Below are 27768 nucleotides of genomic sequence, written 5' to 3' on the forward strand. Positions count from 1 at the left end.
TTGTATTTTAAAAAAAAAAAACCCCAAACTCTAGTAGTTATAACAAAGGCTAGTGATAAATTACAAAGCTAAATCGAGGGAATAATTTATCTCCATTCCCCCCACACCTCCTTTCCATGTTGCAGCCAGGAACAGTATCCATCTCCAAAACAGAAACTTGGGCCTAAAGAACAGCAAAGCCACAATCTCTAGGTTGCAGAATGGCCCAGGTTTAGTAGGAGGGAAACCTGAAAGGAAGCAAACATTAGTTCATTGATGTTCAGGGCTAAGATCTCTATATATGGGGGCAGAGAAGAAAGTGCATTTTCTCCCCCTGCATCAACAGAACTGGTCACTTCTTTGTAGAATGCATGGCTTATCATATTGCCCATCCCAAAGACAGACCATTTGCTCCTCTTCCACCACAAGCTTTGTGTTTGGGATGCCTTTAGCCTCCATTTCTGTCTTGCACTAACTGATGTAGTCCCATGCCTTCTTTCTCCTTCATGATTAACTTGTTCCATCTGTCGGTTGCATTATTGGAGTTTATGCTGCAGGCTGTTAAACTCCACAGGGGAGGGGAGTGCCGGCCCTTGTAAGTCCAAACATTGCCTGTGTAAACCAGTCTGGGGGCTTAACCACAGGAAGTTAACTAAACCCAGTTCCACTTCAAACCCAGCCCTTTCAACTCAATTATTTACAGCTTTCAAGGCTGGTGAAGGGCTACTACAGTACACTAAGTTTAAGGATGCAGTGTAGTGTGTAGATGGCATAAAGGCATAAAATATTGGCTGGAGTTCAGAACTATAATGGGAAAACATTGCCTAGGGAGGATTTTAATCGCTGCCCCTAGGAAATCATTATGTCAATGCAGTGGGCACCAGTATTTCATACTTCAACACATGGGGCAGATTCTGATTGTGGCCCAGGAATAAAGCCACTGAAGTTGGTGGTGTTACTTCGGATTTGCACTGGTGTAACCAGGCCTTCTGTAAGCTGCCCTTGCTCTGCTAATGTATCTCAGTCCTGACACCCAGCTATTCTATTCTTTAGAGATTGTCGACCATGTAAAATTAGGGGGCTGATCTGGGGATGTCAAATCCTAGCCAGTGAGTACTAGATTCAGATCATCAGATTCCATTCACGTGTGACCTCAACTCCAAGTCAAGTCAAGTCAGTCTCCAGCAGTTAAATGACAGTAGGATTTAATCCTCTGTCCCACTTAAATCCTCTAATATTCGTTGTTAAAACTTTGGAGGACCTGGCTTCAGTTTTGTTTGTCAGACGTTAGTCTTAGCAGGCAAAGCCAGATCTTCATAGCGAATAGCAAGTTATGTAAAGCCATTGAGTAAAGCTTGTTTATATAGAACCATAATTATTTATGGAGTGCTTATCTATCAAAGTCTTCTAAGTACTTGACAAAAAGAAATACAGATTAAAGGATTACAAAATAAATAAAAACAGAATCAATATACCTAGTGTATAATCGCAATTAATATAGGATGTACAAGTCATATTTGTGTGTATATTTATGTACACATATGGAATATGCACACTCCTCAATAGATACATGCAGGTGTGTGACACTCCCCAAAATCAAATTATATGTATATGGTCTACACAGAAATGTGTGTGAATAGGCCTCATGCCAAATCGACACATGTAGGTCTGTGATACCCCAGTACAGAAGCTATAAAGGAGTCTTTCTAATAAGCACGTTGTGAAAAGGCAAAGGTATTGAATACAATTTTTACATGGGCCAAACTTTCCTTCTGAAGTTTCTAGCTAGGATTAGGCGGTGAAATCCATTGGACCCTATTTTTAGGGAATTTCTTTACTAAACTAAAGGAGGGCTCGAAGACCTGTCCCTTACACACAGTCCCCTTCACGCTCCAGCCCTCTTGGAGTTTATGAAATAACACAATTCATGTCAATATCTGGCCGGGCAGGGAAGATTTTGCACTGGGCAGACATGAAAATATTAAATCATTTCAACAACTAATGGCCTACAGCCCAGGCCCCTCTCCCTTAAAATGCTGATTAGTTGCAATTCGCCTGTCTTGGATGCCTATAGCTTCACTGGGATGTTTTTTCCTGTGAACCAGACCCGCTCTGCACACTAACAGCGCAAGGAAAAAGCGACATGATCCTCCACCGAGCTGTTTGCATGTCCTGGTGGGTCCCTTTTCGGAGGGGTGCCTAATCCAACCCTTCCCTCCTCCCCCGTGATTTAAAAATAAAATTTAAGTTGGGAATCGGGATGTAGAAATCACATCCGCCTGGGTGGATCGGTCGGTCTGTCTGTCCGTCCTTTCCTCAAGTCTCACCGGTTCTACTCATGGGGGGGGAGAGAACTCATCCGTGCGGCCCTTGGAAACGTGCTGCTAATGAGGGCGGGCTGCCGTCCGCCTGGCTGTAAGGAGGGGCTGGCTAGGAGACGGCTCTGGCTAGGGCGGCGGCGGCGGGGGCTGCCCCTCGCAAGGCCGGGGGGAGCCGGGCCGGGTGGGCGCATCGCGCGCAGGGGGACCCCGAGAGCCCGGCTCCGAGCCGCAGCCGGGGAATGTTTCTAGCCCATCCCACGTGCGGGCGGCGGCTGAGATTTAGCGTCGCTCCACTCCACACGAAGCTAGTCCCGGGGGAGGGACCGAGCCCGGGCCCTGCAGGGCGAGGGAGCAGCGGGAGAGGGCCGGGGACGGTGCCCTGTGCCTGCACTGCCGCCCCTCCGCACGCCGAGAGACGGCGCCTTGGCCTTGCCTCGCTGCAGCGTTAGCGGATGAGACGGGCCGGGGACTTCCCTCCCCCAGGGCCCTCTGCTCCTCCCGGCGATAGACGTGCAGCCCTTCCGGATCGGGGCGGGCGGACCTTCCCCGGCCACCTGTTCCCCGCTCGCAGCTGGGTGCTTTGCAAAACAAGTCAGTGGAGGGCGGCTCAGTCCCGGGTTCTGCAGGGCAGGAGGGTGCGACACAGACGGGAACTTAGGGTGACGATGATGTTGAAAGAGGAAAACTCATTTTCTCTCCAGTGACAAACGCCACCACAGCGGCCAGTCAATGGACAAGTCTGAACTCACTGAGGTCTGTCAGAGCAGGAGTGATGTAATCGCTGGCCTGAAAGGTGTCACTCCAAGACATAACCTGGTGACAGAGCCAGATCTTTACTAAGAGAACTTGTTTCTTTTTTTTTTGCTGCAGCAAGAATGAATTTGTCTTCAGGAAGAGTGGGGAGGGGAGGGGCGGACAGGAGACAGAAATCAGTCCCCCCCAGAAATGTCCAGTTAAAATGGCTGTGTTTCCTGGCTGAAGGGGTGTGGGGGGAACCAACCTTTTTTATCCTGTTTTCTTTCTTTTTGACAATAACTCCGCTACAAACTGCACAGAGCTTATCTGATAAAACAGCCCCCCTTCCACAAGCTTGGATTTTTCCAGCAAATTTTCTTTTGGCTCAATTAAGCAAACAAACAAACCCCTTGGATCCGTTTTCACATAAAACAAACAGAATCGATGCCCGTAGAAAAATGATCTTTTAACATTCCCCACCACCCTGCCCTTCTCGATTTAAGGATGTTTAAAATAGCCCTCCCTCAACACATGAATTGGGAAGTTATTTCAAAAGCAATTCAAGGATGCTGATTCTAGCACAGATTCCTATCCTTGGGCCCCTTCCCTGATAAACCACGCCGTATACTGCAAAACACCTGCCCTCATTTCTCTTTCCCCCATGATTACATTAAGGGGCATAAAAAGAACAGAGTAGCATGTGTGTCTGTTCCTTTCCAGCCATTTGTGTGTGTTTGTGCTTATAATCAAGCTCTCCAAATACCACTTTTGCAGCATATCCGATACACGGGTCCAGCTAGATTTTAGTTACAACCAGCATCTGCACTAATAAGGCGGAACAGTAGGTTAGATTGTATTTTATTTGTTTATTATTGGAGCCAGATCTGTTTAGGTTGAAAACATTGGAGTTCTATAGAGAGGGAATTTATTAAGACTCAGGTGAAAAGATCTGACTTTGCTACAAAAATGACTCCCTTCATCTGGTATGATTTGTGGGGGGGAGTTTGTTTGTTTGTTTTTGTTAATGAATCTTCCCTCCCAATTATTGTCACAGGGAAAATTTAAAATAATCGATCCCTTCCCTCCCCCCCCCCGGGTTTTTGTGTGTTTATAGATACACAAACCCACATACTGTCCCACCCCTGCCACATACTGGTGAGGGTGAAAGCCAAGACATCAACAACAAAAATATACAGCTGAAGTTGTGAGTTTTTAATTTAAGTTTATATTTAGCCGGTCTGCAAAATATGTCAACAACAAATTTGGATCCCAAAGCAGCGGCATAGATGTGAGACTTTGAATGATGCAAATAAAATAAAATGTGGCAGGGGATAAGCAGGAATTTCTATTTTCCGTGCAATATCGAAGAAAACATGTAAACTTTGTTTCTAGTTTATTTTTCCCAGAACAAAACTTGCTCTCTTCCCTCTAGGACCTTGGGAACTAGAAAGACAATGAGCCAGAGAAATTAATATTTCTTGCTTCCTTCTCCTCTGCCATCTGTCTGTTTATAAAGCACTTTCTCTTTTCTCCATGTCTGTGTAATTGACAACTAAAATACGATCAATGCGTGATCATAGCTTTAATCCACTGGAAATCTGTTTCCTATCATCCCCCTCTGTGTGTTTTCCAGTCACATTACACCAAGAGCACAAGAGAGAAAGAGACAAGTCTGGTCCCAGACTGACCCCAGCTTCAGACCTTCTTTGCATTAGGCCATATTCACAGTATTGACCTCAATGGGAATCTTTTCATTGACTTCAGCAGGCTTTGGAGCAAGCCCCTGTTGAGGAAAGTTTGCAGCACACTGTCTCACCAAGAACCCCCCTAAAAGTGCCTCATGGTTTTGTTCTTATAGACTGGGCCCTGTTTTCCCGGGCTCCTGGGTTCAATGCCATCTCCCCGCTCCTCAGTTTGCAGGGGGTTTGCAGAGACTTGATGATCTGGTTTTCAGGCAGGGTAGGATCATATTTATCTGCACAGCCAGAGGAGGGAAATGGGATGTGTGTGTCGTGTCGTCCTCCTCTTCCCCCCCCCCCCCAGTGTTCAAAATGAAATATGTCCAGGAGAGAGGAAGGAAGGTAGAACTGCCCCACTTAGCACTGGGCTTTCAAAAACAATTTTGTGACTTTATTCACCTCCTCTAGTAACGTCCCAAATCCAGCTTGTGGCCATGGGCCATTTAATATAAGTTTGTGCTATTATTGTACCATCATCCCGGGGTCTCAGTGTGCTGTGCAAAGGTGGGATAGTAGGGGCTGAGATTGAGAGCCCAATCCAAAGGCCATTGAAGCCAATGGGAGTTTTGCCCTTGACCTCAGTAAAGTTTTAGATCAGGTCCCAACAGGCCTGGCCTACACACAAAGTTGCAGCAGCTTAACTAAAGTTGTGATTTAACACTCAGTTAAACCGGTGCAACTCTGCCGATGGACACTCTTAAATGGATTTAAACCTGGCTTATAATGGTTTCCAGGCATAAGGTAAACCAATGCAACCGGTTTTAAACTGATCTGTGTGTCCACACGGGTTTGCACCAGTTTAATTAAATAATTTTAAAACCAGTTTAAGTTAAAGGGATGCAACTTTCTTGCATAGAGAAATCATAAGCGGATTGCCCAAGTCAGTCAGTGAGAAAAGAACCTTCCCTCTCCAGGCTCCCAGCCTTCTGTTCTAACCAGTAGACCACACTGTCTCATCCAGTGGCTTTTGTCACTGCTATTTTAGAACATCCTGGACTCCGTGGAACTGTGAACTGGGTCCCTACAGCACTGGCTTAGCTAAATTAAATATGCAGCTAACTGCACAAGGGTCTTTCGGATGAGCTATAGAACGTGTAGGACTTGTCTGCCCTGCTTGCCTTAATATTTGCTCAAGGAGAGCTCCATCTCTCCACAGAGGTGTTGTGTGCGATGGGGACCCGTGCAATCCAGCTCCCACTCCCTTGGAGTTTAAAATGGCTGGCATTTAATGATTCACTGCTTTTCATTGTTGCATAATGTGGATTGGGCCCATTCGGTATATAAAGAAAGAACGCTATGAATTCAGTGGAGTTGCATAGGTCTGTAAGGAAGGGCAGAAATGGCCCACTCTGGTTTGGAGAACATATGCTGGAAAGGTTGTTGCGGATCTTCATGCTGCTTTTTACAATACTAGTTTTAGGCTCTTGCTCCCTCTGAGGTGTGGCAAGGATGGGAAGACAACGCAGAGTATGCTAGGGATGTGACTGTAGTATGCTGGTAGTGGGGAAGTTACACTTCCTGGAGTGATGTCCACCCAAGTCTCAGAAACAATTCTGTGCAGAGCAATCTTGGGTTGAGAATGATGCAGTGTGGAAGGCTCGGGGGGAGAGGTTGGGGGGACTTGGTGGGGAGGGGCTTTCCCTGTAGTCCTTTGACTCACATGCAGTTGGATCTTTACCCGCTGCTGAAAATTAGCTCAGAGACACCAGCACATGTCAGTTTCACTGATCCATTCTCAGATGTCGCCAGCCTCCACTAAGTACAAACAAATAGGGAAAGGTTTGGGGAGGGAGGAGGTGCCAGGAGGCAAAAGACAAGCTTGATTAATTGGTAGAGGTTAGTAAATACTGATTGATGTTTGCCCAGTGCCTTGAAAACATTATAGAAGTGCTGCTGCTGTTAAAGGAAGTGACACTGCATGCCATCTGGATAAAAGAGTGTGAATTAATGGGTAAAAAGGATTGAGAGATACCAGAAGTAACTTGCAATCAGATGGCAATGCATCTCAATTTCTAAAGGAAAATGCATGTCCAGAGGCACCTGTAGCCAGTGAGCATAGCATTGACTTACAACAGCCGACCCCTGTGCTAGCAAGAGGCAAGTGAGATGGAACACAATCCTAAACCTGTTTTCCAACACGGATTTTGGCTCTGCACTTGTTTTTCCCACTCCACCACGATGTTTGCATCCAACTGCTTTGCACATGGCTTCAGTGCCATGTTCTCCGTGCTTATTATGCACATATTTTTTGCCAGAAGATTTTGGCTTCTTTGAGGCTCATTCCTATGAAGGGGTATCGTATGGCCCTCAGTATTGTTATGCGTCCTCAATGCATGTTTTAACCACCAGTGCTGGCTGCGGCAGCCTTACAAGGACTGAAACAAACTAGACTGAAACAACACATGCTCCTGGTTCGCATTTCTCAACGGACATCGGAGAAGACTCCCTTCTAATGCCTCATACCATTTCTGATGTTTTTCTTTTTCCTTTGTGTGAAACAAAAGGGGTGAGACCTAAAAATATTAGAATGATCCTTGAAAGGTTTGTCTAAAGCTTGACTGTTATTATGGCTCCAGGAGGAATCTATTCCCACGCCAAGGTGTCTCCAACGGATGCCATGGTGGGAGAGAAAAGGGGAAATAGATAGCATAAACTCCAACCTCTGTGATTTGAAACATCTTGTTATATGACACTGGATTATAGATTCAATCACAAAAAACCAATGATGGCATTGAAAATGCCCTCAATTTTCTGAAACCTCAGTTATCCACATGTTCCAGTTATTCCCTCAAGACATTTGGGAAACAGATTGCATTATGTATATAATATATGTGGTTCAAGCCAATGCATTTTTCTGGAGGCTGATGCATCATTAATTCACCCTTTACTGTCCCTGAGTATTGGGCAGAATATGTAGGAGCATCACACCTTGTTTTTAGGGTCCTGCAAGTGTTGCAACAGGGTGATGTTAACTTTGCCTACGCTGGGGTTTTGGTTTTTATTGCACTAATCTAGTTACATGGAATTTTGGCGTTTGACCCTAAGTCCCAGAATTCTACTGGTTTTCACCTGGCTGTCACTATGCAGCCCACCATATGCAACGAGAAAAATCTCAGAATGTGCACAGCTCACTAGCGAAGCAAAGGGCCGTGGCATATCCACCCAGAATGTTAGTGTGTACCAAGGCACTGTTGTGTGTCCGCAGTAATACGGACCAAAAGAAGACACAGCTGTTCGTGTGTACATTATTACTGTGGCTTATGTACTGCACACTGGTTAATGCCCTTCAACCCAGTACAGAATAAACACCCTTTGTAGACAATCTCTGACATAGATGCACGGCTGTCCATGCCAGCTGTGTATTTACTACAATGGTGGGATGCTGTCACTGGCACCAGCATGACTTTTCCCAGCTTAAGGTGTAAACCCCACTGGTGCAGCACGTCTACACTAAGGATTTTGCATCAGTGTAGTTACAGGGGTGCAACAAAATCAAGAGTAGGCAAAGCCTTAGTATAAGATTTAACCTATTCTATTCTGTCTAGGATCTTATACCATACCCATCACCAGGGCTGATTCTGAGTGTCTGAATGCCCTTCAAACTCAGTTGCCTTGACTGTGTTCTGTGTACTTGAGAGCATAGATGGGGCTGAGGTGATGTTTATATGCACAAATAAAAGGCGCCGGTAACGTGAGGGAAAGGCCATTCAGGCTCTGTTGTTTTTATCCCCACACCTGGGAGATCATGTATGATGTTTATTCTGGAGAATGACATGAAATGTGCTGCAGAGCTCCTGATGTTAGGAGGGCCGTCGCTAACTTGTACAAATAAACCAGTTTTGTTGAGGTTAGATATGAAATCCCCAGCAAGTGCTTTCTATACAGATGGCCCCTGCACGGTAAGTGGCCCCTGCTTATTTTTCTAAGCTAATTTCTCAAGAGTGTATTTTTATGGTGTTTAAAAAAGCCTTGTAGAACCTTTGAAGCGTGCTTCTTCCACGAGGCCCATAACCTCTGCTTCCCCAACAAAATCTGTGCTACAAAAAGAGAAAATCACGGAACTAACCAATCACAAACCGTACATGACGGCTCACTTGCTGTGTTTCACTGCATCTCATTCCCCATCAACGCCCATCTGTTTAAACTGGAAGGCCCAGATCCTCAGAAGTATTTAGGTGATTATGTCACTGATTTCAATGGAAGTTAGGTGCTGAAACACCTTTGAGGATCTGGACAATGACCTTGTTTCCTTTTGGGTCCTGGTCCTGCATTGAGCTCCCCCTGAGTACACAGACCTGTTACTTCCACCCACTGTTGAGTTTCTTACACTTTTCCTCTTAGCATCTAGTGCTGGCTGCTGTTGGAGACTGGCTAGTTGACTAGGTGGATCCTGGGTCCGGTGCTATTCCTAATGGGCATCCACCCGCTCAGAGCTTGTTGCAGGACGGTGGCATTCGGCTGCAAGTCTAAAGAAGCCTGGCTCCTTGAGAGCACTAGATCGATTACAGTACATCAGGCTGCCCATTTTCACAAGACTATTTCTCTTATTCGCTTGGGTAGCTGATAAATATAATGCATGTAGCTGATCTAGTCTCTCCGTGGGGGGAAACTACAGCCTGTGCTTGTAGGAAGATTAACTTGATCTCTTCCATCTCCATCCTTCGGGGGTAAGTCAAGCGTACGGACTGATACTAGCACCTCTCAAATACGGGCCTCTCCCCACAAAAATCTTCCTCCTCCCCCAACACACATGCACTCTGTTGGCAGCATTTGCTGCTGATGCCATTCAAGTTGGAGTGGCCCCGGGTGTGTCTCTTCCTCTTTGGGGCCTGTGTCAGCAGCAATCATGTGTGCATTGCCCCTCATTGCTCATGGTCCCACTGCTGGAATGGGCTCTCCGCAACTGAGGATTCCCTGGGATCCTGCCTTTAATCTTTCCCTGCCCGCTACAGCGATCCATCTGCATGCTACATACACAGCCTCTGTGCAATGGGGCTGGAAGATTTAAGGTGCCTGATGAATCGAATTCTTTTCCCAGTGTCAGCACAAAAGGCTGTAATAACTGGCTAATGAAGTGCAAGTGTTGCAGTCAGATGGGGATTTTAACTCTCTCCAGGATCTATATTGGCAAACCCGATTGGCCTGATGGGGAATGGACTCCTAACCTTGCTCAAACTGCTTTTTGTGGTTGGAAAAACTCACACTGTGGCAGGACAGTAAAGGCAGCTTTTCCAGCTGCGGCGCACTCTCCCCAGACTCTCACCATTGGGATTAAGCTTTCGCAGATCAGCAGGGCTATAATTTTGCATTTCCTCGCAAATTGCAAGCACTACATCAAAACTAAACCTTAATTCATATCTATTTTTTCCATTTTTTTTAAATGTCTGCAGTGCTGTTGAAAATACCTGGACCAACAGCCTGAGACTACAGATAACTGTTACGAATGATTTGTATTGCCGTCGTACTGAAGCTCAGGGCCCCATTGTGCTAGGTGGTGTGTAAGCACATGGTAGGAGACAATCCGTTCCTGGGAGAGTTTACAATTGAAATAGACAAGACTGAGGATGGGAAAACGGAAGCATTATTTTCCCCATGTGACAATTGGGGAGCTGAGGCAGAAAGGATGGTGTAGGCCCTAGTAGATAGGGTCCACAGCTAGCCGTCAAGAGACCTGAGTTAAATTCCTGCCTCAACTGCAGACTTCCTATGTGACCTTGGGGAAGTCACTTAGGCCCTGATTTCAAGCCTCGATACCTTTGAGGATCGGCGCCTTGGTTTCTCTGTCTCAGTTCCCCATCTGTACAAAGGGGGGCAGCACTTCCTTAGCTCACTGGGGAGTTGTGAGGTGCTGAGGGCCGTATAAATACAAACACAGGTAGGCCGAGGCACGCTCTAGTGACTGGGGTCACTTGCCAAGAGTCACACGTGGCATCGATGGCAAAGCCAGGAGCTGAACCCAGGTCTCCTGAGCCCCAGTGCAGACACTTAAATCATGGGGCCCTCCTTCCTCTCTCTAGAGCATTGGTTGCCTGAGGACAGATTTCCCCACCCCATCTTCCTGTCTGAAACCTGACCTAGAGGAATCCCCGCCGTGTTTGTTCTTGGGCCTCTCTGCAGAGATCACCCACCAGGGGAATAATAGCGCTTAAACCTCTATTGACCTATGCGCATGTGTCCAGTGCACTCACACTGTCGCATCTAGGTGCCCTGTTTGTGATTAAGGCCCGCACCATTTCTGTCTGGAATACGCAGACTCTACCCTCTGAGTTCATTTTGCTCCACTTTCCTAACTGTAACATAACCCCTTTATTTCACCTTTTGGGCCAAAAACTGCCCTTGTCTGCAGAAGGGATGCCCGAGTGTAACTGAGAGCAAGAGCTGTCCTAATATTTGCAGGGATCAAATCGAAAACATGGGAGCATTTGAAAGGTTAGTTTTGCGCTTAGCTTTGTATCACTTTCGTTTATGGAGCAACCAACAGCTACGCGCCGGGTCAGTATTGCAACTTCTGAGCAGGCTATCCCAAGGAACCTATCATCATTTTGTTCCTCTAAACACAAAACCTTCTCTCCCGGGATCTAACTAATGCAAGTGGCACAACAATGAATCGGGGAACTGAATTCCTTGTTAACATCCAATATGGTAAACCCCCCAAAGCAATACAGACACTCAGCCACTGAGGATTTAGCCTGCATTGGTCATGTGATTACATAGCAGCTATATGGATGCAGCATGTGCCATGGAAAATAAAGGGACAGCTGAGCAGATAGACTTGAACTTAAGTGTGGTAGTGAAGGATTATACTATGTGCATTATACTTATCAGCTACCTGAACGAATAAAAGTAATAGTCTTGTGAAAGTGATAGAGCGTCCAATGCCAGACTGCCAAAATGACACAGATTCTGAATTACAGACCATTGGTGTCTTTTCATTGAGTTAAGTGGATCAGGCCCATAGCGAATAGGCAAGTGTTGAGCTGGGAATACAGCCCAGGAATCCTGTCTCCTGCTTCCCCTGCTCTAACCATAAGACAAAACTTCCTCCCCCCTGCATCTTAGTATATTTTTATCCCATTGTGGAAGGGAAAGACCTCCACTTCTCCTGTCATTGGAAGGGCTTGCTTGTTAAATCATGAGAAATAAATTAGATTTAATTCTGAACGTTGTGAAACCGATGATCAAAAGGCAATTGGAAACTGTGGGGAAGGGGGTTTCCCAGTTGCCTGCTAGCCCAGCCAGGTCACTAGGACTAGGAAATTCATTTTATTAGGACCTCAGCTCACTAGTGAGCTAAGGTCCCATTGCCTGGCTGGAGAGTCATCAAGAGCCTGTTGAGGCTGGACATGGAGAGTGAGATTTTTCAATGCTGCCTATGGGATTTAGACAGTGCAATCCTGGCCTCACTGAAGTCAGTGGTGGTTTTGCCATTCATTTCAATGGAGCCAGGATTTCACCTCCTATTCCCTCAGTAGCTTTGTGAATCTGCCCCAAAGGACCATTGTCTGGCTTTGCCCACTGTTCCCCTCGCCGCTTCTCTGCATTTCAGGCCAGTAGATGCATGCTATGTACAGACCCAACTCCACTACACACCAGGCCCACCCTCAATCCCCATCTCTGCGCTGCCACAGAGAGGCGTGCAAAGGGGATTGGGACTGGCACACAGAACCAAACCGTGGTTGGTGGGAGAGCAGCAGGCTCCATCCTTTCCTCCACCCTGTAGCTTGCAGGAGTGGCAGCAGTGTTACCCCACGCCAGCTATTGAGCTTGGAGCTCAGGATTCCACCCTTAGCCCTCCCCGTGCATCCCTAGGTGCATATCGCTTTTGTTTGGGCTGTGTGCTCGGTGCAAGGATTTGGCTCTAGACGGGAGCTCACATCATATATTGCTTTCGGAGTGATTGTGCTTCCTTTGGCTGTGTCGTCCTGGTGTGAGATTAGGGATTGTGCCACCAGACAGGTTTTGGACTTGCCTGTTCACAGGAGACCTATGATCCCACAGCAGGAGACTAATTTAGTGGCAGGGGGAACTTGTGGTTCTTTGCCTGTGGTTGACACTAGCGTGTTTGCACCTGATTGGGATAGAGAGCTGGACTCTGGAAATCAGGTTGGGAGCAAGGACTCATGACACCTTCCCGCTTTGCCTTGTCCTTTGCAAGAGGTGAACTGAGAGGAGAAGGGGTCAAGAGGAGAGAGAGAAACTGAATTAACGGAGTTGAGACAGGAACTAGAAATGACCCTGGAAAGATAAATACAAAACTTGCCCCAGTCCAACATCCTTTTCATCAGAACTCCCAAGGCAGGTTCTGAAGGGACAGAACTTGACGGAGGGAGGGATCTAATCCCTCTTACGTCCACCAAAATAGCATCCCAGTACCTGACAAAGATTACAAAACTAGCCACAGACAGAGACAGTCCTCTCTGCCTCTGTGGAAAATTGGGACAGGAAACTTAAAATGTAACCCTCTGTGGTTAGTCAATAGTAATACTAATAATGATTTTAAAAACTCATGTAGCAGGCTATGGAGAGCTGTAGGAAACTGCAGCCCTAGAAGGGTATGATTAAAAAATAATTGAATCCCCAAATCCAGAATGCAACTCATCAGTGGCACTGTAAGCCCCTCATTAAGGGGAACTGTCAAGGTGAAAACCAATCTTATTTATATACTGTAGAACTGGTTGAAATTTTTGAATGATTTTTTTTCCCATTGAAAAGGGACTTTTTCCCCCCAATACCAAAAAGTTTAATGACATTTTTTTCAGTGAACCCCCCCATGTTGTTTTTATCCCCACCCCACCTTTTTTTTAGTGGCAAAATGGGAAAAGAAAAGAAAAAGGGGGCAAGGAAAAGAGGGGGGGGGGGGCTGGAACCCAAAAACTAGGAAATTATCTAAACCACATTTTTTTGTGACAAATTTCAAATAAATAAAAAAACTTCTTTTAAAAAATCATTTTAAAATTTTCTCTTTAACATTTTGGATCCATTCTAACTTGTTTCCTCTTGTCTGTGCTCTTTGCAGCACCTCTCGCTTGCTGGATCTGAAAGAGTTTTAAAAACCCACTCTATATGGCTAATCAAAAACTTTCCACTGTAAACCTTTTATGATGAAAAACTGAGTTTTTGACTAAAATAATTGTTTCATAAAAAACATCTACTTTCTGTGGGGGAAAAAATTCAACCTTTTGTCAATAAACCAAAATGTTTGTGTTTTGGATTTTCACTTTTTTTTAATGAAAAATATAATTTTTCCATGGGATCCTCCTCCCCTGCCAACTTTCTGACCAGCTCTCCCATTATACTCTGCCCATTTTTTTGCAGTTAACTATTTGTACTTTGCTTGGGACTGGTTGGTTTCACTTCCTCTTTGTCATCAGTTTCACTTCCTGGTTCTCCTGTTGGGACAGGGGAAAGGCGGGCCTGAAATGCCCTTGACCCAGAGAAGTCCAAGGAGTGAAGTGTTTTATTTCTCCTCCTTTCTTTTTAATTTCATGCAGAGGACATGCTTTCTGCCCTGCCATTTATCTCCTTAATCTTCCCTCTATCTGTGCTTTCTTTCCCTGCCCCATATCTTATTGCTTTGATTTAAGCTTGTTTACTTCCCTGCACCAGAGATGGGCTTGTCTGAAAAAAAAGCATTCAAAATGGAGGACGTGGTGCATTTGAAACCTATGTTGGAATTGTAGGTTGTCACTTTTATTTGTAAGGGGTTTGCTGTTCTTACTTGCAGGCTAGGGGCTCTGTAGGAAAACATGCGATCACAGTTAGTCTAGAAACAGCCAGTCTACAGTAAAGTGGGGTGAATTGTGTCACTTTGTTTTAGGGAGCAGCCTGCTTTGTCTCTCTGTTTTGGGTTCTTGTGTGTTAACACACTGAATTCTAAGAAATAAAGTTGTTACGTTACAATCTGCAGCAAGAGTGTTTCTGTTCTATCTAACTTTGTGTGTGTGTGTGTGTGTGTCTTGAACATAATAGAGGATGTTTTCCTTCATGGGCTAAGTCCCACCCAGAAGCAGGGCTGTGTCAATGAGGGGGGCTATTAATTAGTCAGTTCTGGAAGAGGGAAGAATAATAGGGGCCTATGATTCTTTGGACTGCTTAACGACCCCATATACGATATATGTGTCTATATAGATACGTGAAATATTACTGCTCTTACTGTCCTGGTTGTTGGTTTTATTCCCCCTAATCTACATAATAAAAACATCACTCTAGCATCACTGGTCCCAGCTGCCATCTCGTATGTGTCTCTGTTCCTTCCTTCTTTTTCAGCTGCTTTACATACAACAAAGGGCAGACCTTCCCATCCTGATGGCTAACTCTCATCATTTGGGGTAGGGGTCAGCACCTATCACAATGGGACCCTGCTCCAGGACTACTGCTCCAAGGCACTGTGGTAATATAAATACTAATAATGACAAATTTAATAACCGAAGAAGGACCTGGCTTGAAATCAATCCATTCTGGTGTCCAGGACTATGAAAGCAATGAAAGATACTCAGTATACCACGGGGCTCTCCCATGGGCTGTGTGTTGCACATGGACTGCTCCTATCCGAGAAGGCTTTCTCCAGCCATGCTGTATGAATCTTCTCTTTTTTTCTGGGAGCTGGCATCTTCAGGTGCCTTTGAAAATTCTGCACAGGGCAAGTGTGTCTTCTGGGTGACCATGGTTAACATAGGTGCAGAGAGCCCTTGCTATGGAGCATCTCAACTTACAGAAATTTCTCTAGGAAGCCTGGCAAAACGAACAGTTCTCAGAGGTTCGTAGCTTCAGTCAGCTAGAAACAAAGCAACCAAACCAACTCTGAGGTTCACAATTTCCCCCCATCCCCAAGAAACACCAAAAGTAACTGTATTGTTTGAAAAGGCATCAGTCAAGGGCTGCTGGCTAAAATTATCCTTCTGCTTTATCATCTTGAGAACATTAAGGGCTGTTGTTAACAGATGTTTTGCGTTAGACGTTATTTGTTAGTCTAATGAAAGGAGGTGAACAAGCTTTCAAGACCTCAAAAGTTCTGCGTAAGATTTTATAGGAGAGATTATTGCATTGCTCTGGTAGAGAAAGAGATCCTTGCCAATTGCACTTGGCATATCTTCCTTTGATTTTGTTGTTTGCAATCATTTTGCATTGTAATTTTTGATCTAGTTAAATGTCACATTTAATAAGTACTGCACAATGTGTATTCAAGTGCACAGCTGAACGTCAACAAATAGATGGATACTCTTGGTAGCAGTTGGAGACAGAACTGGCTAACTTTACCTGTGTTCTAGCAAGGAAGAAAGCAAATTACCCATAAAGTAAATGCTACATGTGAAGAGGGGCGTGGTGATGGCCAGGCAGATGAGAAGGAAGAGATGGAGATGTTTGCCAAGAGCCATCTTGATGAGAAGACAATGTTACTGGATGGATGTCTCTGGTGATGGCTTTGGGATGCCATTACTGGAGAATGAAGGGGGTGTGTGGCCAAGGATGACAATGAATTTGCTGACTAGGATAAGGACCACTCTTGCGTGTTGCAGAGGCAGATTTGTCTGTGGGAGATGCAGTCCTGATATTCCAAGAACAAGGAAGGAGGGGCAATGCCTGCATAAGGCTTTCTTCTGGCCAAGGGAATAATCCTTTATGTCTTGCTGCAAGGATCTCAACGTGTTGTACAAGTATTAAGCGTTAATGCTCACAACAGCCAATGAGATAGGGAATATCTCTTTATGGATGGGAGGAAAGGGGGGCCCAGAGAGGGGAAGTAACTTGCCCAAGGTCACGGAGGGGATAGGTGGCAGAGTCAGGAATAGAACCCAGGGTACTGGAAGTCACCATAGCCTTTTTGTATGTTGGGTTGCCCTGATTCCTCACAGCAATGGCCTTTTGGTATGTTTTGGGGTTTGGGGGGAAGGCTTGGCATGGAGACATGATGCGGTTCTTTCAATGTATTGATGTTCAGGACACATGGCGAGAACGGCATTCCCACTATTGGGACCCACTGAATGATACTATACCAGAGACTTCACCTCCTGGAGGGGCAACAAGAGTGTTGGATTCTGGGACTCAGATCCTTCATAGAAATGCTCAGGGAGCTGATTTCATTTTACTTTTAATGTTAATAAACTTGTTGCCACAGTCTCTGAAGCTCAGACGTCAAAACTGCACCTAGGAGAAGGAGCGATGGCCATAAAAAGAAACAAGACGTAATGTCGTGTACCTATTTTAGTTTAGGAGGACAATAAAAGATAAAATTATCATGCAAACCCTCTCCTGTAATCACATTGTCTCCTTTCCAAAAGGGAAAGCTTCCTGGAGGTGCAATGAGGGTGACACTGGTTGCAAAGGGAGGACATGCTAGTAGGTTCACCTGGTCTATATTTGGATTCTGTCCCTCTAGAGTTCAGACATGACCCAGGAAGCCAGTCCTGCAGAGTATTGGATCAATGGGAGGGCCTTGACTCTTACATGGTTGGACAATTTCCCCCCCTTCTTATACAGCTTCTGATTCGTACGGTTTAGCTCCCAATTTTTCCACCATCAGGTTACCTAGATATTTGGGTGTGGCTGGTGGGAATCAGAAACACTTGCACTTCCATGGTGCCTGTCCTCAGAGGAGCTCACACACCTGCCCGAAGTGAGTAAATATAATTTATCCCCATTTTACAGATAGGGAAACTGAGGAATGGAGAGGTGAAGTAATTTGCCAACAGTCACACCGTGAATCAGTGGGAGAACCAGGAATAGAAACTAAGAGTCCTGATCCCAGAACAGTGGTCTAGACATCAGAAAATGCTAAGGCCCAACCCTGCAGATGCATAATGCTTATTCCTGCATGGAGACTCGTTGACTCCAATAGGACTCTGAGGTCAAATTCTGCCATCTCTGAGTTCCATATGGCTGCTGTTCTACACAGCACGGGAGAGGGCTGGGGCAAGAGGAATCCTTGCTTTGCAGATCTCAGCAAGCATGTACTTCTTTCCAAACACAGAGACCCATGCTGGTTGATGAGGTTTTTGAGTGGATTGAGGAAGTTGGCATTTCCCCTACATGTGGTCTGTGGCCCATACATCATTAGCCCCAGATGTGGAGTTAGCTGCTTCTCTTCATGGCCCTGAGTCAACAAGACACTTAAGCATGTACTTAAGTTTAAGCATGTGAGTAGTATAATTGAATTCAGTAAGTCTATTCATATGCTTAAAGCTAGGCAGCTGCCTAAGTGCCTTGCTGAATCAGGGCCTACATTAACAGGTTTTGGCTAATTGGGCGGGGTGGGATTTGACACATTAATTTTTTAATTACTATTTGCTTAGCACCATCAGGGAACTATTATTAGTTCTCATTTATTTGCTCAGTGGTAGCACCCAAGACCCGGCTGTGCTAGGCACTGTACAAACACAACAAAAAGCTGGTCTCTGCCCCAAGACACTTTGTTCTTAATGGGTAAGGTTTCATGTCTGGTATTTGGGAAAGAATTTTAATTTAGCAAATGCTACAAATACCATCTATCAAATGTTAGAAAGCAAAAATTTACAACCCTTCCTACCCCGCCTGCCTTTTGTTTTTTAAAAAGACAATATTCCTTTCGAAGTTCTGCTTTGGTTTGGAAGAGATGCTGAAATTCTGCTTATGCATAGATGCTTCCTATCATTCCCAATGCTAACATGGAAATGACATGCAAGTAAATAGGAAGGTCGATGTTACAAGTAACTTACGTGTTAACATGGAAACGTTAAGGCCTGGATCCTAATCTTGTTGAAATCAATAGCAACAGACGCCATAACTACAATGGTGACAGGCCAGTTCCCTAAAATAGCAGTTGTGTATGTGTAAAATTGTGAACCCACTGAATCCAATGCACATACAAAGGATGCAGAACTGGACCCTGTGATCCTCTATCCCCTCTGCCAACACTGGGTGACATCCTGGCCCTGTTGAAGTCAATGGAAGTTTTGCCATTGATTTCAATAAGGCCAGGACGTCACCCATTGACTTTGATTAGACAATGTAAGTCAGGACTACAGCCTGGAGCCATTCAGCGAGAAGATCTGCGTGCCATTGTGTGCAAATCTCTGCTCCGTGCACAACAGCAATCAACATAGCAAATAAAACGTTAGCTTGAATAGGGAATGGGATAGAAAATATTCCAATGCCATTGCAGAAATCACTGGCGCGGCTTCATCTGGAATAGTGTGTTCAGTTCTGGCCTCCCCATCTGATAAAGGACATAGCAGAAACAGAAGGGTGATGAAAAGGATTAGAGCCCTGGAGGGGTTTCCATATGATGAGAGATTGAAAAGAGTGAGACTGTTTAGGGAGGAGGGAGTGAAGAAGAGGAGACCTGAGGGAAGTGTGCAGAATAACCACAGGTACAGGGAAGGTAAGTGGGTGCCCCTATTCACCCTCTTGTGATTGACATGAGCAAGGGACAGGCAATGAAGCTGAAAGGCAACACATTTAAAACCGATACCATGTAGTGTTTTTTTTACCCAATTAACTGGTGGAATTTATTGCCACAAGATATCATTGGGGTCGAGACCTCAGAAGGATTAAAAGAAGGATTAGCCTTTTGCATGGATAATGAGAACAGTCCCAGTTACACTAGGCAGGGCATGAACCAGTCAGTAACTGATGGGGATAAGAGTTAGGAAGAAACTTCCCACAGGGGCAGATTATCCCATAATTGCCCTCATCAGGGTTTATTGCCCCTTCCTGTGAAGTATCTTGTACTGGCCACTGTGGGGAACTGGATACCAAGTAGATGAGCCACTGGTCTGGTCTGATCTGGCCATTTCTATGCTCCCTGCGTTTATACTCCTCCCTTTATTTATCCTATGCTCCTTGTATTTCCACATCTCCATTGAAAGGACCGATGGGGTGCCGGTTACTCTTGAGAGGGATCTATTGCAGCTTGATTTCCCCCAGTACTTTATGGGGACAAGAGTTTTGGTCTCTTTGCTTTCCCCTTAATTCATCCCCTTCTCTGCAACACCCCATTTTGGGTGGCCCACAAATGTTAACAGGGAGAGGCTGCAGAACAAGAGGTCCGTATTGATTCTGGCAAGCAGACAGTGCTACTACATCTTGCAGAGCCTGAGCACGCAGCCACCATCAGGCTGCCACCAACGGGGTGCAGCACTGCTCTCACAGCAGCTGCTGGCCTCAAGTAAGGGAACAGGGATGTATGATCTAGTGCTAACAGCAAAGGTTTGGAAGCCTGGGTTGGAAACCGGGCTGGGCCACTGCCCTGCTTGTTCTATCAGCCCAGCTGTAAAATTGGGTAGGAGAGCAGGACTTCGGTGAAAACCAGACCCCCCCTGTGAACTGTAAGCTATTAAAAACAACAGCAGCCACCAGCCCGCTGATTCATACGTGCTACGTAGAGGCTATTGCGATGCTCTTAGTCCCAGCCCATCAGAAAGCCAGATGCACGGTTAAACCAGGCCTGCGTTAACCAGCCAGGCCTCGCCAAGATTAAGAGAGCGTGCCTGACGTTTTCAAAGAAGCCGGTCGCTCTTCATCTTCCCTTCTCCCCTGTTGAACCGTTTTCTTCCCCTTCCTGTGTGGTCAGTAAACCCTTCTGCTTTCCTCCTGTACACTGGAGCATACAGTGGATTGTTGGGAGTATGCTCTATCCTGTATTGGCTTTTCAAGCTTTCTCTTTGCAAATCGCTTCTACTACCCACAGGTTTGTTATGTTGCTCTAGGTCCCCTGTAGATAAGATGGGACAGGCTGGTGGGGTAAAATCAATGGTTAATCGTTTACGTTCCTGCTCTGGCACGTGTCTTAGGCGTGTAGAATCGCACTGATTGAACGTGCTATCGCGTACGGTAACGGGGAACTTCTGAGCATATCGGTGGAGAGCATTTTCCCTGGCATAAGCTTTACTTGGGATGTGAGTGAGTCCTTAAACGGTGTAGGGTTCCTTTAGGTTGAATGGTGAGGTCAGAAGAAACAAAGGCACTTCTCTGACAGCTGGAAAAGTCACTTTTGTTTCTGTCCCAAACTGGCCGGTTGATTAAAAAAAGGCTTCTCTGTCTCTCTTACCCTCTTTAGTTTTCTGACATGAGCACGTAGGAAATGTAACATTATGTGGGTTTGCTAGCAGCAGCGTTTCCAAGCAAGTAACAAAAAAAGAGGGGCCAAATTAAACCTGGAAATCTAGCTCCCTCCCCCATGACACTAATTGATTACAGATGCCCCTCGGCGCAGGGGGGAGCTAGTCCTTCTTACCCTTATCCCGCCGAGCTGTCGCCCCCCGTCGAAGCCCCCCGAGATATCCTGATTGATTTCTGTATATCTTTTTGCGATTTCCCATTATCTCCCGCACACACACATTGTACACGAGGCAAGCAGGATGGTGGGGTGGGGGCTGGGTTGGGAACTAATCACTGGCTTCTTGCAGGATCCGAATAAAACCTTCTGTGGTGCACTCAGTCTGTGACTGATTTATAGCTGCTGAAATCAAATCCTCCCTGTCCGTTTCTTGTAATCATATCGGGAGAAGAATTACATGTTTTACATTCAAGGGGGAAATTTATTTTTAAAAAATTTGTCTTATGCTCGTTAAGAAGCAAAAACTCAGGATTTGGATTTTTTTTTTTTTTTTTTGTGAACATGCAAAGGTGTGGGGGGGAAATCCTGGAAAGGATAAAATAATTCTACATGGCAGGGAAGTTTAACCCTTCCCTTTGCTATGTAGGTTTATTTCAGTTGTAATGGTTATCTGTTAGTAGCTCCTTCTCTATCCAGTGGGGAGAAAATTTCAGCATTGATATCATTTCTTTGCTGTAATTTACTGTGGATTAAAAATCAAGTGTCCAAACCCTTAGCTGGTGTCCATCTGCATAGCTCCACTAAGGCCAAATTACCCCATCTGAAGATGTGGCCCAAACTTTTAATTTCTGCATGTGCTTGTTTTATTTTAATGCCCCTAACTCAGACCTCAGCGTTTGACTTAGAGGGAACAATGCTTTGACAAAGACACAGCTTTCTTTGTGGCAGCCTCTTTGCAATGTTGTCTTCTGTTTGTAAATAATTTTTTGAAGGGTCATCTCCTAAGATCTTTCCTCTGTTCTCATTCCGGCAAACTCTCACGCTCAGAAGATTTCAGTTTACCTGAGTAAGGAGGAAGTAAAACTGGAGTAAGGACTCCAGGATAAGGTTTTTGACAATAAGGAACAATCTGGGCCAAATAACAAACTGGTGTAACTCAGCATAGCTCTATGTTATGCTAGCATACTTTGATTTATGCGAGCTGCGGAGGTATTTATCTGCAGTTTCATGAAAACGACAGAAAGATCGTTAAGTGTTGTACTAGCTCCTCGCCTAATTTTTTTTATTTGTTGCTATTATTTTATATTTATTTGGCGCTCTGGAGGCACATGTTTTATCTCTTTCTCCTGCAAAGCCCCGGAGCCTCACAAAAGACTGGATGTGTTTCTAAAGGATCTGTTCTAGGAATTATTCTGGGAAAGTTCTATGGCCTGTGTTATGCAGCAGCCAGGTTAGTTGATCATGCGGGTGTCTTCTGGCCCTGGAAGCTATGGATCTAGTAACTTTACAAAGGTGTCTGGATGTTTGAGGAGCGGGCTCACCATTTAAGTCTGTGGACCCAGGGAGTATTAGAAAGAAGTCTGCTAGGAATCGGGCCTCTGACTGTTGCAGCTATCTAACAAGGCTATATCTCTCGGCTTTCCAAGGCTTCCAGTGTGTGATCCAGACCCAGAATGAACTCCATGGCAGGACGAAAGGCAGCGGGAAGTGAGGAGGTATTCATTTCTTTAACAGGGATATAATTTTTCCCGACCATCTAAAGGCTTAATCCTGCAACCCTTTTGCACACGAGTGAATAGAGCTGTCCCGTGGATTTCAGTGGGACAACTCGCACGTGTGAGGTTGCTGCATCCCAAGTAAGGGCTGCAGGATTGGGCCCTTGTTTTCACAAAGCAGCCGTTCCTGCTTTCAGTGTTGGACAATGAGGCACTGATGGGGTCAGAAATAAAATGAGCGGCTTTGCAATTAGTCCCAGTTAAGAGGCATGCTGGGGAGTGGCCTTGTATTGCAGCCTGCCTCTTACCTTTCAGGTATGTTATAGTATGGTGGGGACACTGGCTAACCCAGCAGGACTTTGAGGGACAGAAGCGCAGGCTGGAGTTAAGGTGGAGGTGCTCGGGATCTCTGCATCTGCTGCATGGGATGGCTCACTACTGCAACAGTTTAAACTGTGCAACTACCCTGGTGCTGATCTGGGACCAACACTTTCCAGTAATTCCCTTCCCTATGTGCAGCGACTTTGAAAAGAGTTTTAAGGGCCCTCTGTTTTCTCCAGCAATCAGTTACATCAGCCTTGAGACCTGATGCTTGCCTATGCCGTACTTCCTACAGGGACCTGCAGAGCCATGTGCTGACAGCAATATAGTTGCTGTGAACATGTTTATAAATCAAAAAAGCCTATCAGAAAAAAAAAAAGGAGGAAGTAATAATAGTTTTAAAATATAACCCTGTGTGCTCTGCTCGAATCAGGCTAAGATCAATGTGCCAGTGTGGAAAGGTTTAATTAATGAGCTCTAGATAACACGGTTATGGGGCCTAAACACAACTAATGAAACCGCCCGAATTCTCCCGGTCTTGAAATGTGGAATGAGGAATCTCCGTTTTTCTGAGTAAAAATTGCAAAGGTGCCTAAATAATTTAGGAGTCTTTTGAAAGTCGCTGTGATACCAAAGTCTCAGTAAAAATCAGTGGGACTTAAGACTCCTAAGTCAGTTAGGTGCTTTTGAAAATGTTGCCCTCTGTCCTCATCGGTAGAAATCACTAGTGTCATTTAAAATAGCCTGTCTGATTGGTGGTCCTGAACAGCTAGCTATTAATCCTTATAAAACGGGCATTTTCTAGACTTCCAGTCAAACACCTATTTAGGGATGTGTGTTACAATACATAAATGTATAGACCATGTGCAGGCTGGCAATATCCTCAGAAACTCACTTTTATAGGGAGCTAAAACTGCTCAACTCACAAAAGTCACCTTTGAATCTGTGGCAAAGTTTGTCTGGACATATTTTCCCCAACATCCCTTTTCCTTTGCTCTGTAGTCCATTGAGGGCACTATACTTTATCATCAAATGATTAATGTTTAAGATTACAATCATGAAAGGATCACTGTGGCAAGCCCTCACTCACAGTAGTTCCACTGAAGTCCACTCCCATAAGGACTATTTACATAAGGGTTTTTCAGGATTTAGCCCCAATTCTCAGTCCCTGTCTCTTGCACATTGCTAAGAGTGGGAAAATACTGGCATAGAGGGCTGTAATGTTCTACCCATTTAGGATATAAACAACATATGTACAGGTTCCACTTGTGATTTAGCAATTTCCCTCTTTTTAAATTGTGTTAATTTTCCCTAGATCCTTTTTTTTTCCTGGTGTATTGAACATTTTATTGGTGAAACCCAGTGCTACTGGGGCAAGGGAGGAAACTGAATTATTATTTGATCATTATTTTTTTCCTGCAAAGTAATCTTGGAGGAGGTAATTTGATAGTATTTCCCCACCTCATTCTTCAGAGGTTCACTATAACCAGAATTGCATTTTGTATATTGCATCGCATAGAAACTTTGCGATTGTCACTTTGTTTTGCCCAAAAGCAGATGATGTTTCATTGTGTAAGGAGCATCCCATGGTATTTTAATCTCTACTCACCCAAAAAAATGTGCTTTGAAAAATGCAATGTGTGTTCCAAATTAAAGTTACTTAGTTTGCTTTTCCTTAATCATTTTTTTTTCTTTCTGTCCATCTATCCAGCGTATTTGCTTTCCTTTGGCATCTGTCTATCTATTGATCAATTGATCGTCCTTCTAAGGCACCTCTTGTGTTGGTATCTTAAGCACAATACGAAATTAAGAAGTATCAGAGTCTGTAATCAAATGTGATGCACCCGTTCCCCGTGATTTATGAATTTAAGTGCTGGAGGTTTTCCGTTGTGGACTGTGTGTGCATATATGCTCCTTTCAGAGGAGAAGAGGCTGAGAGAGTGTCTTTCTTTTTCTCTGATTCATTACAATAACAGATAAGACCATCCACAAAAATAAAAGAGGGAGACAGAGAGAAACTTGAGTGGTTTTGCCTTTCCTTTTTCTGAGAGATCAGAGCAGAACCGTAACCGATTTGCTTTCCAGCTTCTCTCTCAATACTTTCTAGAAATCAGTAGGAAGAACTTAGAAAAAAATTACTTCTAAAAATTTTTTTTTTATGGAGGCAAATATCCCAAATCCTGCAAACTCCCCAAGAATCTTTCCAGACTGAAAGAGCGAAGAGGCAGCCGTATTTCTGCGTTGACTGGCAAATGTATTAATCATTTTACAGATGCAATAGCTACCCTAACTTCCTGGCAAGAATGATGCTGTGAAAAAGAGACCGTACATGGAGACACTAATGATAAGGAATGGGATTAAGTGGTTTCTACACTGCATTCAGACAGATTCTAGTCCCTTGGCAAGATGCCCCTGCCAGACTGAAAACAAGAAAAATACCCGTTCTGCCTTAGTTTTAGTGCATTGGCTCCTTGGAGCGTGCTCCTTACGGGTGTTTACAAGTGCTCTGCTCCACTTCTTCAAGGGGTCTCTTTTCATTTTCTTTATGAGTTTAGAAGGAGCTGGGATGCCTACGTCTCAGTTTGCCATCAGCAGAGAGGAAAAAGTGGCTCAGAATAAAAACCTACACCAAATTATTTTCCTCGCTTTAAAAAAAAATGGGAGGGAGTAATTTTTTACCTATACATTTAGGATAGGTAGAGACCTACTGTGAATTTTCCAAAGAGGGATCAAAGAAATGATCTTTTTTGGTTACCCTTTTCTAAGTTATTGGACATCTAGAAACCAAACTTGAGTGTTTATGACATTTAAAAATACTTCTGGCTCTTTGAAGTTTGCTTTGTTCGGTTCAGGCCTATGATATAATTGTAGCAGACCCAGGAAAGTGTCAAAATAATATTTTACCTTGGTGACTTTAGAAGCCTGCTTGCAAAACTCACACAGCACTCAGTTAGTTTTAAACCAAAGGCCGGATTCTGCCGTTGATTTCCTAATACCTTGCCTGCGAGTGGTCTAATAGGTCTCATTGCTATGAGTGTAGAGTAAAGTACTGCTTAATCTGAGTGAAGAGGGGCAAAATCTAATCCTTTAAAATCAAATACATGCTTGTTTAATTTTATTTTTAAATAAATATGAGCACTCACTCTAGACAGAATTGTTCGGCATTATGTATTTTGGAAAATAAAATAACGGTCAAGATTTTCAACAGTGACTAGTGGTTTTTGGATATCCAGTTGAAGATGCCTAAAAGCGGCCTGATTGTCAGAAAGGGTGAGCCTTCAGCCTCTGAAAATTGGGCAACTTTCAGATGCCTTGAATTAGGTACCCCCAAAATTGGAGCACCCCAAATTGCTAGTTACGTTTGAATATCTTAGTCAGGGGAGTATTTGGCCCGGAGCATTTCCTGTCTGGGTGGAATTATTTTATTTCAATTGGATAGTCCCTTGGCGGCGTTTGAAGTCAGCATTCAGCACACCAGATCTGCCCAGGGGCCTGTGAATCCAGCTCCCAAAGAGACCCAGCAACTCTGGCTGCCCCAAGCCTATGCATCAACGCAGCTCGCCTTGAATGTGGGTGATGCTCTGCCTCTCTCTCCATCTCCCTCACTTCCCGGCCTTTTCCTGTCTCCCATCCTCTTCTCCCAGCCCCAACCAGACGCCGCCCCAGCCTCTCCCGGCTGTGCCCGCTGTCGACAGGCTGGATCTGGCCTTTTCTCGGGTGCTGCTGCTGCTGCTGGTGGCCCAGGGACACAGTTTGTAATGGGGCAACCAGTGGCCCAGTCCTAGCCGCAGTGGGGGGTGGAGATGCTAGGTGCCCAGTGAGGTGTGTGTGAATAGGTGTGTGTGTGTGTGTGAATGGGGGGTGTGTGAATTGGGGTGTGTGTGTGTGAATGGGGGGGTCCCGGCCTCACACACAAATGTCTAGGCTGAATCCAACCACCTGGTGCCAAACTCAGCGCGGCCGCTTCTGGCCGGGGACACGAGCTGACCCGGGGCGGGCGGGCGGCCTTTGTCCCAGCCCAGCTGACGCTCGGAAACTCGCCCCCCGCCGGCGGCTGGGACCCCGCTTCTGTGCCCGCGACCCCCCCCCCCCCACAGCACCGGCCAGGAGCGGCTCGCCTCCATCTGCGCAGGGATGCTCCGTTTCTCGCCCCCCCCATCATTAACCCCCCCCCCCTTTTTGGTACCATGCCCCCCTCCCCCGCCCATCCAGCCCCCCCCAAACCGGCGGCCACGGCTACTCACTGTCCTGGGGGGCCGCTTCGCTGCCGCTGCTGCCTCCGGAGGGCTCCTGCAGCCCCTTGGCCCCGTCCCTCGCCTCCGGGCCGGGCTCTTTGCCCCCGTTCATGCCGGCCGCCACTTCCTCCAGGTCCAGGAGGTGGCTGACACTGAAGTTTTTCCTGCCCTGCGGGTTGTCGGGCGGCTCCAGGATCCGCCCGGGGTTGGGGCCGAACTGCTTCTCCATGCCGAAGGCGGCCGCGCTCTCCATGCCTCCCTCCGGCGCCGGCGAGCCGCCCCCCCCGAGCCCGCCCCACGCCCCCGAACCCCGAGCGGCGAGCCAGCCACCCTGCCCCGGCCGGCCAGCCCCTCGGTCTGCCGCTCCCGTCCCGTCCCCGTCCCAGTCCCGAGCGGCTGTTCCGCCTTGTGCTGACGTCTGGGGAAACAAACCCAAAACTTTCTCTCCCCGGCCGGGCTCCTGGCGCTCAGTGGTTCGAGCAGACTCCCTCCACAACGCCCCTTCTTCGCAGCTGACGAGAGCAGCCTCCACTCCCCCCGCTTTGCTGCCCCCCTCGTTTCTGCTGCGAAGATTTAAAAAGGGGGGGGGGTTGTGTGTGCGGAACCACTTTTCTTTCCCTTTTACCCCTCGCGCATTCCCCCACCCCCTGTTCCCGAGACAGTTAAGTGCTTCTATCAACAAGTGTAAGT

The 27768-nt window shown here is 45.8% G+C and overlaps 1 protein-coding gene across 1 annotated transcript in view; it reads right to left on the reverse strand.

Annotated features, from left to right (window-relative positions):
* The window catches only part of PRRX2 (paired related homeobox 2), a 60303-nt gene extending 32972 nt beyond the window's left edge, over positions 1-27331 (reverse strand). The window contains exon 1 of the mRNA XM_067541619.1: positions 27088-27331. Coding sequence (XP_067397720.1) covers positions 27088-27331 — 244 coding nt within the window. The remainder of the gene's footprint in view (positions 1-27087) is intronic.
* Between the last annotated feature and the right edge of the window lie 437 nt (positions 27332-27768).

The sequence above is a fragment of the Emydura macquarii genome, unplaced genomic scaffold (genome assembly GCF_026122565.2).
Source record: "Emydura macquarii macquarii isolate MOO-44397 ecotype Brisbane River unplaced genomic scaffold, CSIRO-AGI_Emac_v2 contig_691, whole genome shotgun sequence".
Taxonomy (NCBI): domain Eukaryota; kingdom Metazoa; phylum Chordata; order Testudines; family Chelidae; genus Emydura; species Emydura macquarii.